Source organism: Lissotriton helveticus, chromosome 1_1 (assembly GCF_964261635.1).
Source record: "Lissotriton helveticus chromosome 1_1, aLisHel1.1, whole genome shotgun sequence".
In the NCBI taxonomy this organism is placed as follows: Eukaryota; Metazoa; Chordata; class Amphibia; order Caudata; family Salamandridae; genus Lissotriton; species Lissotriton helveticus.
The window spans coordinates 1,868,840,758-1,868,856,346 of record NC_136057.1 but is presented as its reverse complement, the minus strand read 5'-3'; the positions used below and the strand labels follow the sequence as shown (position 1 = coordinate 1,868,856,346).

The following is a 15,589-nucleotide window of genomic DNA, read 5'->3' as shown; positions in this document are numbered from 1 at the left end:
TTCACCCCACTTAAAGCCCTGACCTAGACACACTATAGACTGAGCATGTGGGTATGCAGCACTTACATAAACAGCTGACCTCGTCCATGGGGATAGACAGACCGTAGACATTTTTCATCATATACCATAAGCACACAATAAAAACATAATAGGTGTATACTGTGCATCAGATCGGTATGTATAGAACATAATGAAACAATTTATACAATTTCAAAAACTGTGACATAGAGAAAACACATCTCAGTTTTAAGCACCACAGCATCAGAGAGTGGCCACCGTGGCCGAGCTGAACCCCCTCTGTTCCCCTGAACCCCCCACCCAGATGTTCCCCCATGCATTGTCAGATCCATCTGAGGTGAGCACCACAGAGGCGGAGCTGTCAGGAAAAGAAGTGGAGGCCAACATTAACTATCTCAGAGCCCCCTCTCAGTCCACCCCAAGGTGAGCCCTCACCTACTTCTCCAGGCAAATCCTTCCAGCCCTCCCCTCCAACCCACCGCAAAAATATGAACTTCGCTCAAAAATGGCCGGAATGAGTGAGGGGAAGGGCCGGGAGATAGGGATGAGGGGTCTACAAAGAGCAAACGCCTTCAAGGGTATTCTTCATTTTGTAAGATGGCTCCCGCATGCTGCAACTGATGGCATTAGAACAGGGACCCCCTGAATGAGATCGGAATCCTGGATCAGGGCAAAGTAATTGAAAGCAAAATAATATAGCCAGGCATCAACAATGTAGACAACTGGCACAAAATAGACATATCACAAAAAACACAAGCAAAGTAAAATACCAACTAGTTAACCATGATATCACAAAATGTAATAACAGTAATAACAATTGATGAACTCATTCAATCAGATAGCGAATGATAAAAAGATAAAAAAGAGAATGCAGTATTTAATTATCGTATTCTCTACAAATTGACACGGAGAAGTGAATTTTGATGATTTCCCCGGCTGATTATCAAAATCAATGCCTGTCTGTCGACGCGTTTCGACACAACCAGTGTGTCTTCATCAGGACAACATCAGCATATTTCTGTAATCTATCATTCAGATGAGTATAGCGTTTTTATTCAGCTCTGTTATTATTAACAAAACATCTTGCCTTGAACCATACTCGAGTTATTCCTTATAAAGTCAAGCATGATCATGCAAAGCAGCATTCAAGGGTGCCAAGTACGATAGTACGAATAATTTTTTGTGGTACGCTGTCCAGGTTACTTGGAGAGCGTCCAGGGTACTTTAAAAGCGTCTGATGATTACGGCGCCAGAGCTATTTGGAATCACGGCAATCGATTCTCGATATTAGAGGTGCCAGAGCTGTGTAGTATCCCAGCAAACGGTTCCTGGTGTACAACCTGTAATAGACGTCGTACCACGGCGTGTACAATGGCGATGGCTGAATCCGTAGGAAGAAGCATGCTGCAACCCCACAACATTCCTGATGCCACCATCCACCCCTTCAGGTAGATCTGATTAGTCTCCTCTTTCTCCATCCCAGCAGGTGAGCATTTCAGCTCTCTCCATGGCATGCACCCTGTCCAAACCTCTCACCATCCAACTGTAGGACGTCTGTTAAACTAACCACCAGCATTGTTGCTGTGATTCGCTCTGACATTCCAAAAGGTGTTTTCTTTCCGCTATGGTAACCTCTTCTTGGGAGGAAGCATCATGGACTCACCGTCTCAGTAGATAATGGTGTTTTCACTAACTACTGAGCCGTGTCGTTGCTCTCCTTTCCTTTCAAGGTGATTGGAAACTTGGTCAGATGGGAAGTTTTCTCCTTGTTGTAACAGATTCCTCCAAGCTGAATTCCTCTCGGTTCATGAAAGACACTTCATGCTCATCTAGGCTAATGATGTTGACATCTGCAGCCTTCTGGTCCTCCTTGAATTCCTCAACACACCTTTAATTTATAAAGTCTTGTCAAGATCTGGTTGATGGGCAATGATCTTCGTTGTCTGAATCATTCTTAGAGGAATGCACCCAGGATGTGTCCAGCCCTCCCTATTGCTTGGCATACATGTCCTTCCCTGGTGGAGACCCACATGGTTCCAACTTGAGCCTGATGCTTTTCAATGACTCCATCACCCCCTTGCTAACCTTAGCCGATCTTTCAACTTTGTTTGTTTGTCCTTTGCCAACAATAGACAAATTCTTATCTCACTTGACCATTTGATAGGGGTGTATGATGATACAACACGTACCATCACAACGCGGTATGTTACATTGCGGTTTTGACAAGGCAAGTCGTTACATCGACTTGCGCTGGAGGGCGCTGGACTTAGGAATAGTGTGAATTACTATTCCAACTCCAGTCTACGTACAGTAGGTAAGGTGGAAGGTGTTGGAAATAGTAATTCACACTATTCCTTAGTCTGGAGCGCCCTCCAGTACAAGTCGATGTAACAACTTGCGTTGTTAAAACCATGATGTAACCATACTGCGTTGTAATGGTTTTGTGGTAAAGGATATTTCCCATGTGGTAGTGACCAGCTCAGAGGGTTACCATGACAGCTTAATTCAAACCGCTGAGTGGATGACTTTTAACATGGGAAAAGTGACGCAAAAGTGGCGCAAGGGGCTTGTAAATCTCCCCCTTAATTCCTTAGTTAAAGGCCATGCAGAATGCAGCAGAAAGTGAGCTTTGAATCAAAATACCAAGGGCATCAATCATAGTTTGGTGGACACAGAACCTCGTAGTAGATGTTCTTTTCACTCTATTTAGGGTACATGGAGACCCTATACTATTTAAATAGGACTGAAGGGTCACCTGCCACTTTTTGGCAGATGCCCCACATTTGCCAAATTCTAAATAAGACCCGATGTCTTTTATCACGTTGGTACTTTTTACTGGTTACCAATGGTTAAATTCATCTCATCAGAGCATCACTGGGCTGCCCATAAAGGCTGTCTGCATTCTTTTGTGAAATGTTTCCATTCTAAGTACTCATCTGAACAATACTTCTAAGTTCCAATAAGGTTCAGCACAACTCCTGAACATATTAGGATTTGTCTGATGATTTGAGGTTTCCATTCCTTCTTCCTTTCAGTGAATACCTGGGATTCTTTCTCATTAACCTTTCGCCCACAATCCATTCTTTGCATCGGCCACAAACTCCTAATGGCATGCCTTATTACTTCTGCCAAACAAAAGGTCCTTGTGAGCGAATTTCTGCATGTTATGTTTGCCTAGCATCAGTTACTCTTCAGGGGTGCTACACGCTCAGCAAATCCTTTCACCGCTATCTTTATCCTCATCTACCTCTGCCAAAAAATGAAAACAGGGATGAAGGAAACTAGACACTCTGCTACCATACTGGATTACTGCGTTGTGGTTTATGGAGACACTTTGTTGTGGCAGTGCTGCATGAGTGAGAAGCAAAAGTGCAGATAAGGAACATTCTATGCAAAGTAACAGAGTATGGGCAACACATGAGGATGCTTCCTAGTGAAGTTGGTGGATTGGTATGGATTCAGAAAACATATATCCTTAAAACTGTACTATAAAAAGAGTTCATTGTTATAGGAGGAATATTTATGATGTATGAAATGTAGCCCTTTAAGGAAATAAGTCCCAACCATCTTTTTCAATGTGTTCCAAATAAATAAATAGAACATGCTAGTGGAGTGATTTATTTAGGAAGTCACAAGGGTTGTGTTTGTATCAAATCAGGATTGCAGAAAATTTGACTCATCTCTGTAGTTTTAGGTTCGCCATCAGGAAAAAACGAATAAACAATTATTGTTGAAAACTATAAGGCAAGTAATGTTCTCTTCTCTGGAATTTAAATTAACATCAAGAGATAAAGAGGCTCAAGCCCTCACTGAGGGTGTGTCAGGTGGCCCACACGATTAGCAGGGGCTAGGTCCTCTTCTTCCACAGCAGAGGACTACCTGCCAGATTCAGTGATCCCTCCCTACCTGGTGGGAATCTGTAAACCTTCAGAATTAGTGTTGCAGCAGTGCCTGCTCTCAGGACCGGCTCTAGGGCGGTGCGACCGGTGCCACCTCACCGGGTGCTGACTTTGCATGGGGGTACCTGTTTGCTCGTTTATATTGTTTTTAAAAGCACCCGCTGCAGCGTTCCTGACCTCCAGCAATTTTCAGCCAACAATAAAAATGTCAAGCCTAAGGTGATTGATGCTCTTCCTGGAGAGAGAAGGAAGTTTTGTCTAGTGGAAGTTTTCACTTGTGGATGTTTTGATTCATCTTAAGGTAGTGCAGAGGGCTAATATGCCTGCTGCAAAGAATATGTACCATGCAAATCACGAAGTGAACATAACGTAAATGGATCAGGGGGTTACTGCTTTCATCAGAGACTTCCTTTTGTCTACTTGAGGTTTATAATTTAAAATGCTATAAAAAAACCACTGATGATTACCTGTCATCAAAGAACTGAAATGCAGACTTCAAGTATAGATTAGAGCGTATTGATTTTCCCCCCAGACTTTCAATATCCTAATGTTGTACAAAGTGTTGATTTGGGTAAAAATCAATTCCAATTATTAAAGATAATCCATTTTAAATTCTGAGTTTGTGCTTCTCCAGACCAAGCCCCTCTAAACTATACTGCTTATCAGTATGGATGACATATAAATCCTACCTCTGTCTTATGTAACATTTCCTATACATTGATTCGCACACATATGATTGAGTAATGTGTGTGCAATGTAAAGTGCTCCGACACCCTTCACTTTTATGAGTAACGCTATAAAACTAATGAAATGCATCTGAGTGAGAGTGGCTATGGAGACTGTTAAGGGGTGGTTGTAGTGTGGGAATCCATTGCGCAGGTGGTCATGGGGGTGGGGGCAAAAAACACTGTCGCGCTGGGCGCCACCGGTGCTAAAGCCGGCCCTGCCTGCTCTCAAGGCTAAAGAGGGTGCCTGGTGGGCACCATGTTAGTTGTGCCCACTCAGCAAACGTGTTTGCTTTTCAAGAAAAATCTCCCAAAGCATAAATGTATTCTTAAAAACCAAATAATCAATAGTCTTGATGTTCAGGGAACTTTTTCCCCTCAGCTGGGTGAAAATGAGTGATTATCCATCCTGTGGCCCAGGCCTTTGCTCAGGGTTCTGGGAAGAGAAATCTAGCAGCAGCCATCCCTCTCTCAACGGGGCAGGTTGATCATCCCTGTGAAGTGGCAGCCCAGTTGTGTCAGTCTGCCAGGTCGAAGTTTTCCATTTGTGGAGCCAGCTGAAGCTTCGCCAGCCCCGCGGTTCTCCACCTCTGAATGTGGTGGCAAATGGCGAGTTTGATGCGGTACCTGAGGCCCCATAAACTGATATTTATGGCAATTCACCCAGTCTGCCCAACTCTGAATGAGTGCCTTCTCTGTATTTGTAATGTTTGAAGTCATAGGCATCAGAGAGGCGTTCAGCATTTAAATGTATTGCAATGAATATTTAAGAACATCCTTTCAATAGGGTTATTTTCATGTTTAGTAAGATGGTTTATTGTGAATTAGTATATATGAAATTTAATATTTTTGTATGAAGGTGAGACAAGTTTCTAAGAAGAAACATTGTTCACAGCTCCAGAAAAGCTCTATTAATGTCTTCTGATATGTCCATGTCATTTACTGCAGAAGGCTCAGTAGAATTTTGTGTATAATATTTCAGGAGCTGAATTTCTTACAACTACCGGTAATACTATAATTACTGAAGTAAAATGGCGAATAGCACTGCAACGAGAGGCACATGCAGGGCAAAAAAAACTTGATGGGTGGAATTCTTGAGTCATTCCAGCACACTATTTTTCTGTTCACAGTTCTACTTCAGACAGGGATCTACCATTTGCAAATCAGCTTTGATCCTGTTCATACAATAATAGTCCAGTCCAACCTGCTTGACCACATCCCCTCTAAATGAGAAGACAACCAACTTACACTGATTTCAGCCTCAACAGTGAGGTGCAACATGAGTTATGTTGAACAGTGAGCATCGGACGCACATCTGGACAAACCCATCACATTTCAGGGCATCTCACTAAGAAAAAGAAAAATGTGATGTGTGGAATGTTTGAGTTAATCTCGACGCTAGCAGTGACTTTGGGAACTCATCCCTTCCCATCGTTTCTTTTCTCTTCGTGGCACTTTAGAGAGGGACCAACCTTATGCAAATCATCTGGGACCCTTTTCCAATAGAAATAAACCAGGCCAATTGCCAATAATAGTCCCCTCTTAATGGGAATACAAGCAACTGGTTTTACCCATGTTAGTATATTAGGCCTCACATGAGCAAAGTAACACCCTTAACATTTCCACAGTATTACTCAACCTGAACGGAGGTTGCACCTTCAAAATGCACTTAGCCCAAAGTTTAAAATGAACCGATAACTGGGTCAACCAACTCACCCTAAAATACTCTGATGAATTTATATATTCTACTTTGTCTCTGTCGTTTTTAAAAGGGCTCCCAATGTAGAGAAGAAATCAATTATCTTGACCTTAGCCCCACATTGCTAGCAATCGCCAACAGTATGCATTCAACAATGTTGATTTGTTTGATGTTGTCTGCTTGGATTTGGAGGCCTACTGTGACATCACCCAGTCGATTACTATTTTGATGTTTTCAAACATTATACATGTGTAAATGAAAACTTTGGCACTCTGCATTTGGGATAAATCAGTAAAATGTATCTTTTAAAAGTAAGCAGAGAGCAACAAAAGCTTGAGCAGGGGTCTCGTCTGGCAACCACCGAGGAGGTGAGATCCCGGAGAAAAGGCAATACACACACTCATAGCAAATGTTGGAAGCATCTAGTATATGGCTGCATGGATAACGTTTTTGATACTCTCAGAGGTAGGTGTTACAATGAGATCAAGAAGCATCATTTGCCTTTTTTTTATAGTTACGGTCTTTTGTGCTTTGGGCAGCTCATGTTACTTTTAAAAGTTGAGTGTTAGTGAAGTCAATTATTTAAATTCTTACCCTTTACCTGGCTCACGTTCTTTCACTTCAATGCATATAATTATTAATTCATCTTATGGAGAATATAAAAGGGATATTGGAAGAGCAGAGGAGGCCTCATTATTTTTTCTATTTTCTTTGTTTAGTTTCTTTTTTGCAAATTTCCTTAATTGAGGACTTTGACACCTGACATAGAAAGAGAAAGAGTGTAGCACGAATTTCGAGTTTAAGAGGCTGATTGATATGTTGGAGGTTAGTATACGTTATTGCAGCGGCGACTGAGTGTCCTGACTGCACACATAATGGTCGATCCACCTGCTTTGTATGTGGGCAGACCTTTAGTGTAACGACGCGGAGACTACTGTACGTCCACCACGGTCACACCCTTCTGATGGCCCTACGGAGTAAGAGCCGTCAGAGATTGACTTCGATTTCTGCCCACCTACTTTAGACGGACAGACATACAGGTCAGTTTTCACTGTTCATCACCGCCAGGAAAACTGTGTAGTACATTTTATCACTGCTACCTCTTTTAGACTGGATACGTAAACTAAGAAGTACTGGCACAGGTTTTTTACTCTGGAAGGCACCTTTGCTATGAAAAAAGTACACAATATTAAATGGAAATTAGAAACCCCCAAATGGAGCATACCATATGGTCAATGACAGGGATTCATGAATTGGCATAAGGAAGCTATCAAGTACCACCATAAACCCATATTAGGGATCTTAAGGAGTTCCAGGAAAAAATAGCATACAGAATTAGTCATATGAAGGCTAGGCGTAGAACCTGTCCTCCAACCACCCCACCGCCTCCATACCCTTTTGCTCATGTTACAGAGATGAAGGAAGATAAATCTGACACTCGAGACATGTTATTTGTACCCCACATGGCGAACACAGGCCGTGAATTGGTAGGTGCACAAACAGGCATGTAAGCAGATGGTGTAGCGCAGGGAGGAGCAACGCAAGCAGATAAAGCACAGCTCGAGGGAGTATACATGGATGGAGTGCAAGCAGATTCAGCACAATTAAAAATGTTTTTTTTATTAATTTCTTGGTAAATATAAATGTAAACTAAATTAAAATACTTATTTATATCCAATAACTAGTAAAATAAGCTGTTAGAGAACATTATCTGTACAAAATAAAAGTTTATTAAATAATTACATAATTTAGACATTCAGTTATCTTATGAATATAGAATGTTAAGCAAAATAACATAAAAACATAAAAACACTACATAGCAATTTTGTTTTTTATTAAAATAAAAATGTAGTAAAGTTTGTTTTTCAATATGCAAACTGTTAATTTTCAAACTAATAAAATATATAATTATTAATTTTCATACTTTTAAAGACTAAAATAATTGAGAAGTCCAAATATTTAATTATTTGAAATGAAATGAAATTGCCACTTATAAAGCGCTCTACTACCCAAAGGTTTCTAGGTGCTGAGAATTTCTGACACAGGGGTATAAAAGAAGCCTTAACAGCAAAGGGTAATAGACAGGGGATATGATATATCAGTATGACCAACATCATTTCCACTTGAGTGTTATATTAAGTCCTGCTACAATTATTATCTATGGCAATGTGTTGCAGTACCTGTGTGTGACCATGTGTGGTGCTAAACTTACTCCAAGGCTGCAGAACATTTGTGAATCATGCCAAAAGTCATGAACAGCAGGCATCATTATTATAACAAGTGCATTTATGTCTGTTCTGAGGGATTGAACGCTCTAATGAAGAGCAGAATGGTGGTATTTGAGCAGGTTTTGCATTTTGTCAGGAATCAAGGCGGGCTTGCTGAAGCTGTCACATGAAGAGTGGGGGAGAGCAAAAACAGAGAACAGATGCAGGTTTTATGACATGGGAATTGTATACGAACGACTCTGTTCAGCAGCACATCTTTTTATGCACCACTATTCAATCTACTCTCCATTCACCATAACTAATCCTCCAGTTACAAACACTGTGCAATTAGCATGGAAAAAGAAACAGGTACGAGAAGAGTATGCTGGGTTGAATGAGGTGGAGTGGATGAGGTGGTGGAAGAATTGATTGCGATGCAGCACCTTCTCTCAGAAGAGAATGGCCAATATTTAAGAGGCCCTTGCACCACCATTGCGTCACCAGTTGTGACGAAACTGCTGCGCAAACTACTAGATCATATTAATGAAGCCACACAAAGCCACTTTGCATGGCTTTGAATCGCCTCATAAATATGGAATAAGGCAAGGAAGCGTAAATCTCTGCATTGCCATACTCTGCCCCAAGATAGGCGTGCATGGGCATTAGGTTGGGTGTTCCCACAAGACCTTGTAAACCTGGGGATGCGCCAAAACCTTATGCCTCGTCAGAGGAGGCTCAACGAGGCAAGATATCACTATTCACCCTGGGGCATATTACCAAGCAGTAGCGATAATTATCGCTATTGCTTGGTTAGAGACAAAAATTTACCGCTGAGCTGCGGCGATTTTTATCGCAGATAAACCTTGGTATTACCAAGGTTTATCGCAAATGCGATAAAAAACGGCCGCAATGCATGAATATCGCTGAAAAGTCAGCGATATTCATGCATTACTGAGCTAATGCTCTTAGCCATGTTATCCACCTCCTATTGGATAACATGGCTAAGAACTGCTCAGGTGAAAAGAGAAACACACTTGTACCAGATTATAATAGTTTCTTTGTATTACAAACAAGACAGATAATACTGCAATTATATCTGCGACATATACACAATCTAGAAAAAAGTGCAATGTGTCCCAAGTGATATTGTGAGCGAAACAAAAATAACGTATAACAGTAAGTGATATGTACAAGTTTCAGCTGTGAATATTTACAAAGACAGGAAATTGACCAAAAACGATATTATAAACAATTATTAATCAGTGGCTATATAGAATCATAGACACTGTGTTCATATGGTTCGTTTCCTATGGCGTCGACGGCGTTTCGACCCGTAAAATGGGGGTCTCGTCAGGACTGGACAGTGACGGACATCTTGTAGTTTGTTATTAGGGACGTCCATATCAAAACGATTGAGCTTATAAACTCGGCGAGCAGGCATCTTCCTGACTATCTCTCGCGCTGACGGCACTGACCGTCACATTCAATATAGGACTACCACTGATCGTTAACATCCACAGTGTGCCCGGCTGGGTTCACTGTAAATAAATTCATTTTACTTCTTCACGCATGGGTTGCGTTATGGAATAACAAACTACAAGATGTCCCTCACTGTCCAGTCCTGACGAGACCCCCATTTTACGGGTCGAAACGCCGTCGACGCCATAGGAAACGAACCATATGAACCTATATGATTCTATATAGCCACTGATTAATAATTGTTTATAATATCGTTTTGGCTCAATTTCCTGTCTTTGTAAATATTCACAGCTGAAACTTGTACATATCACTTACTGTTATACGTTATTTTTGTTTCGCTCACTATATCACTTCGGACACATTGCACTTTTTTCTAGATTGTGTGTATGTCGCAGATATAATTGCAGTATTATCTGTCTTGTTTGTAATACAAAGAAACTATTATAAACTGGTACAAGTGTGTTTCTCTTTTTGCCACCCTCCCTCTAGCAATTGAAATGCCATTGAGCTTTTGTACTAATTGAGTATTGTACAAGTAATATGCCACAGGAACCATTGTTTTCTGTATAAACGCATTACCCCGGTTCCGTTGTGAGTAGGGTTTCCCTTGTCCTCCTTTTTCGTAAGAACTGCTCAGGGCAGGTGTTAGCTTAGCGCGAATATCTCCAAAAGTTGGTAATAGGAGATAGCGATGTTAGCGACTGTTACCAGTCGCTAACATCTTGGCACGCCCACTTTGCATGTCATTAATGATAAATATCACTGACATGCAAAGTGGGGCCCAAGATGGTCGCTATCTCCTACTAGCTGTCGCTAACTGGTGTTAGCGACAGCTAGGTAATAGGGAGATAATTTTATCTCCGCTTTCTTGGCTTTTAAAGCCAAAAAAGCGGAGATAACCCCCCTTGATAATATGCTCCTCTATTCTTTCCCCTTTTTATGTGTGCAGCATACATAGAAAGAGGAACATGCCTCCCAGGATTGTTTTTGTGCAGGAAGATGCCAATTCCTTTACAAAAACAATCATGCATGCAACGCAGACACTCTTGCTTCGTGATGAAAGAGTGCCTGAGAAGCGACTAGGATGCCAAAACAGTACCAGTGCAGGGGGAAAGGACAGAAATGCTATATATACAGGGCATTCATGCCATTTCCTGCCCTTTCCCTTTGATGCAGGGCAGCGCAGCAAGGTGCCTTGCTGCACTGTCCTGTGCCAAAATTAATAAATCTGTCCCCAAATTCACATAAGCCCCCTAAAAAGAAACCTATGTTTTCCTTCTGGCCTGACAGGAATTGCGCTTCACTCTCGGATCTCTGTCCTTTTTCTGCACTATAAAGCACATTACCAATACCAGGGCACTAGGCTTTATTCATTAGATGGTGTGCAGCTTTTTATATGTTTCTTACTGCCTCTTCTACCCCACCCAACATGGCAAGACCTAGATCATAACTGCACATTTTCCAATTACTATTTTTAAATACTGTTGCCAGGCAAGTATGGCTTCAGTTTTCCAACTTTTTTTCAACTTGAAGCAGGGCCGGAGAGGTCTTTTATTCCACTGGACATTTCCCCGGTGGGCTGGGACCCTTGGAGGGCATTTTTGAGAGAAAGAGGAGGAGTTAGAGGGGAGGTAAAGAGAAAGCAGTCAGAGAGGAAGAAGAGAGAGGAGAGAAGGAGAGGAAGAATAGATTGATTAAGAAGTTCAAGAGAGAGCCTGAGTCTGTCATCAGTCACCATGAGGAATCCCCACTGGCATCTCGCACGCTCTTCTGCACACACCTACAGCAGTGTCTGAAGAAGTAAGGCCAGCCAGCCGAAGGGCAAAAAAACATGAGCAATCACGTTGTGTCATTAAAGCTAAGCTGTGTACTGATTGGCCATGTAGTTCATGCTCCACCCATTCTGACTTAGGTGTGGGAAGTAGTGTTGCGGGGTGTGCTGTAGCACCCCCAAAATAATCATGCTGGAGTTCAGAAGGTGAATGAGCAATAATGATACCTTTAAGAGTTGTTTGTATCTTGTCAAGAGGTCGAATGATAGGTTTTGTCTTCTATTAAACTGCTGCTTATTCTTTTAACATGCCGAGTGTTGTTTACTTTTCCTTCTCTGGCTGCAAAGTAGAAGGATTTGTTAAGTGAACTATGTGACAAGCTTGCTGAGTGTGAAAGGAATGGCTGTAGGATGTTATTTTTTCCCAACACAATAAAACTTGAACTGTACAAGTATTTCAAAATATATCAGCAGTTAGGAAAGAACAAATGAGACACTTTATTTTGTATTTCTGAAGTATGATGGAAAAAACTATGTTAATAGGATCAAAAGAAATCAAGACACTTTACTTGGTGGTGTGCAAATGATAAATATTCACTGAAACCCATTTTCCACACATCATTTGTTTGCTGCATAGTTGTATCAGTAAAACAACATGTTTGTGCAAATGTAGTGCCTCATTCATGAGGCCCTACCAGCACTTTTGAGTGGCCGCAAATTCACTTTTTTACATTTAGGTGGCGTAATATGCCACTGGCATATTTATAAGGCCATGTAAAGTCACGTGAAGGAGGCACAACTAGGAAAAATATCTTTATTTCTCCTTGTTTTTCCTCTTTCTATGTGTGCGGCATTCTGTCCTTATTTTACCATTGTTGAGGAGAGAGGAGCTGCATCATGATCTTTTCGAGACTTTGCGTCTCTTCAGTCATGGCATTTGGTCTGTGAGTTATGGTTTGATAGAAGGGTGTGTTGACCTATGATTTGCAATGCTAACCATAACTTAAGAAATTCAGATGTTTTCAGTTTCATTTCATAACAATAACAGGTCTTTAACTGTGTTTTTAAGTTATATCTATCTAATTTTTTATCTATAAATATAGAGCGAAAGAGCTAGAGAGAAATAGTAAGAGAGACTGGGGCATATTTACAACTATTAAAGGCATTCTGGTTTCTCTATGCCCTTCTCCATATTTACAAACAGGCTTTAAGCCACTTTACACGTATCACTTAGCGTGAAAGGGGCGTGCAATGGGAGTTGCTGTGGACATTCCACTGCAAAATTCACTGCTTTTGACGCTGCCCCAGATTTACAACGAGGTGTAAATTTGAGGCAGCGCCAAAAACTAATTCCGCGCAAGAGGAGGCGTTAGAATGGAGAAACAAGGAGAAATACTTTTATTTCTTCTTGTTTTTGCTTTTTCTATGTGTGCTGCATTTTTCAGCACACATAGAAAGAGCAAAATGCCAGGACACCTTCCTGCACATAAACAATCATTCCCTGCAACGGAGGCACCCTTGCACAGTAGTGCAAGGGTGCCTGCGTTGGTACTAGGCAGCTAAATTTAGCACCAGTGCTTGGGAAAACACAAGGGTGTGCCGCATTCTTGTGAATACGGTGCATTTGTTCGTAAATATGCCCCACTTTCTATGCTGCTTTGTCTTGCTGTACATTATGTGTCATTCTTTTCTTCTCTGTCTATACAGAAAAGTTCATGTGCATTAGCATCTCTGACTTTACTTGTTTTTGTTTTCTGTAGACTTCCATCTGTGCTTTGACCCGGACTGGAGCTGGAAGAGATTCCAGAGGACGAGTTTCAATGATTTCCATCGTGTTGATATAAAAGTTCCCAGAAAGAGCCAACCACTCGGCATCTCTAAGCTGCCCCACCATGGACAAAATCACAGGCTTCTTCACTTGGTTCTGGAACCTGGTGGAGACCAAGCACCAAGAGGGCGTGTACCAGAGCATATGTCTGGCGGTCATCATTGCTCTGCCCTTCACCGTCCTTCTCGTCATTGCTGTGACCTGCTGTCACTGCTGCTGCTGCCGCCACAAGACGGAGACTGCCGGCACCACCAATACCCAGGTGGAGAAGAAGAAGAAGAAAAAGAAGAAAGAGGAAGAAGATCTGTGGATTTCTGCCCACCCCAAGTCCATGCTGCTGGAGAAGATACCTCCTCCGCCTGTATAGTGTAGAGGCCAGAGAGGTTGGCGATTACCCACAACCAGATGAGACTTGTCTGAAGGCCATTCGCCACTCAGCCATGCTGGGGAAAGCAGGGGTCATCCTTTCTGAATAATATACTACTGAGTTTGGGAATCTTGATGGGAATGCTCAACCTTGACAATGGTGACTGCAAAGGGATATTAATAACATATCTCTCAAGCATGTCCAATTCACATTGGTACAGAAAAACATGACTGAACACCTGACTGACCAGGCAGAACCAAAGCTGCCAAAAGTAGGTGTGGGGGTGATGCAACACCCCCAAAAAAACTATACTGGAGTTCAGGAGGTGATTGAGCAATAAAGATATCGCAAAATGTTGTTTTTATCTTGTTACAGAGGTCACACTTAAAGCTATGTCTTCTGACAAATTGCTGCTTATTCTTTTAATATAGAGATTGGTATTTACTTTTCTTTCTCTGACTGCAAAGCTAGAGGAATTTGTACAGTAAAGTAGCTGGGGCCTCATTTATGAGGCCTTGTGTCAGTTTTACACTTCCGATGCGTCACTTTTTGTGACGCATCGGCGGCGTAAAACATGCATCCTGTTGCGCACTATTTACAAAGTGACGCATCTATTGTAAACCCCTGTGCTACATTATACCTGCGTCAGGTATAATGTATGCAAAGGGGGCGTTCCCTCGCTAAAAGCCTCGTAATAGTGACGCAGTGAAATCTATGAGATTTCACTGCGTCACTTTTAGGACGCTGTTGTGTCAAAATCTTGCGCCTGCCTCACAGCAGGCGTAAGACTGACACAAGCCCTTTCACATGGGGCTTGCCCCATGTGAAAGGATGCATTGCTGGAGTTGCGTCACTTTTGTGACACATTCCAGCAATGCATGACTTTTGCGCTTACAGATACGTCAGAAATACTGACGTATCTGTAACTCCTTGCGCCATGATGCGTCATAGTGTAAATATGACGCATCATTGGTCTCGCAAGGAGGGCGCAGTGAAAAGTGACGCATCGCTGTTTTCACGCAGCGATGCGTTACTTTTCATAAATGAGACCCCTGATATTTTTGCTTTGGTCACACGAGTGAAAGAAAAGGGTGTAGGATGCCCATTTTTTTTTCTAAACAGTTAAATTCCTGTAAATTAAATGTTCAAATATTTCAAAATATATCAGCATTTAGGAAAGCACAAATGAAGCAAATTTTTCTTGTAATTCAGAAGTTTGGTAGAAACAAAGATTCTAATAGGATCAAAACAACATGTCTAAATGGTATGAATTAGCTGCAGCCCGATTTCCATACATAATCGTTTGTGCTGTATAGCTTTATCAGTAAAACTGCATGTCTGTACAAATGTTGTGTCCACTTCAATCCAAAATGTGCTGTCTGTAAATGACAGTGAGCTTCAGCACCATTCTTTTGTGATATATTTTCAACAGTGTTCTCCAAAACGCACCACCAGCTACATACTACACCTGCTGAATGGGCGTAGCTCATTTGCTATACTTGTTCTTTGTGTGACGCTTGGATTTTTCACAGTCCTCACAACTTCTGTGATGTAACATTGGTGGCAGCACCCCTACTCTGAAAATTGTTCCAGTAC

The 15,589-nt window shown here is 41.7% G+C and overlaps 1 protein-coding gene across 2 annotated transcripts in view; it reads left to right on the top strand.

Moving 5' to 3' along the window:
- KIAA0040 (KIAA0040 ortholog) overlaps positions 1 to 14,718 on the top strand; it is a 158,733-nt gene extending 144,015 nt beyond the window's left edge. For both annotated transcript variants that reach the window (XM_078641987.1, XM_078641992.1), the window contains exon 2: positions 13,559 to 14,718. In XM_078641987.1, the coding sequence (XP_078498113.1) occupies positions 13,691 to 13,993 (303 nt within the window). In that variant the 5' untranslated portion in view covers positions 13,559 to 13,690 and the 3' untranslated portion in view covers positions 13,994 to 14,718. The remainder of the gene's footprint in view (positions 1 to 13,558) is intronic.
- Positions 14,719 to 15,589: the final 871 nt, after the last annotated feature.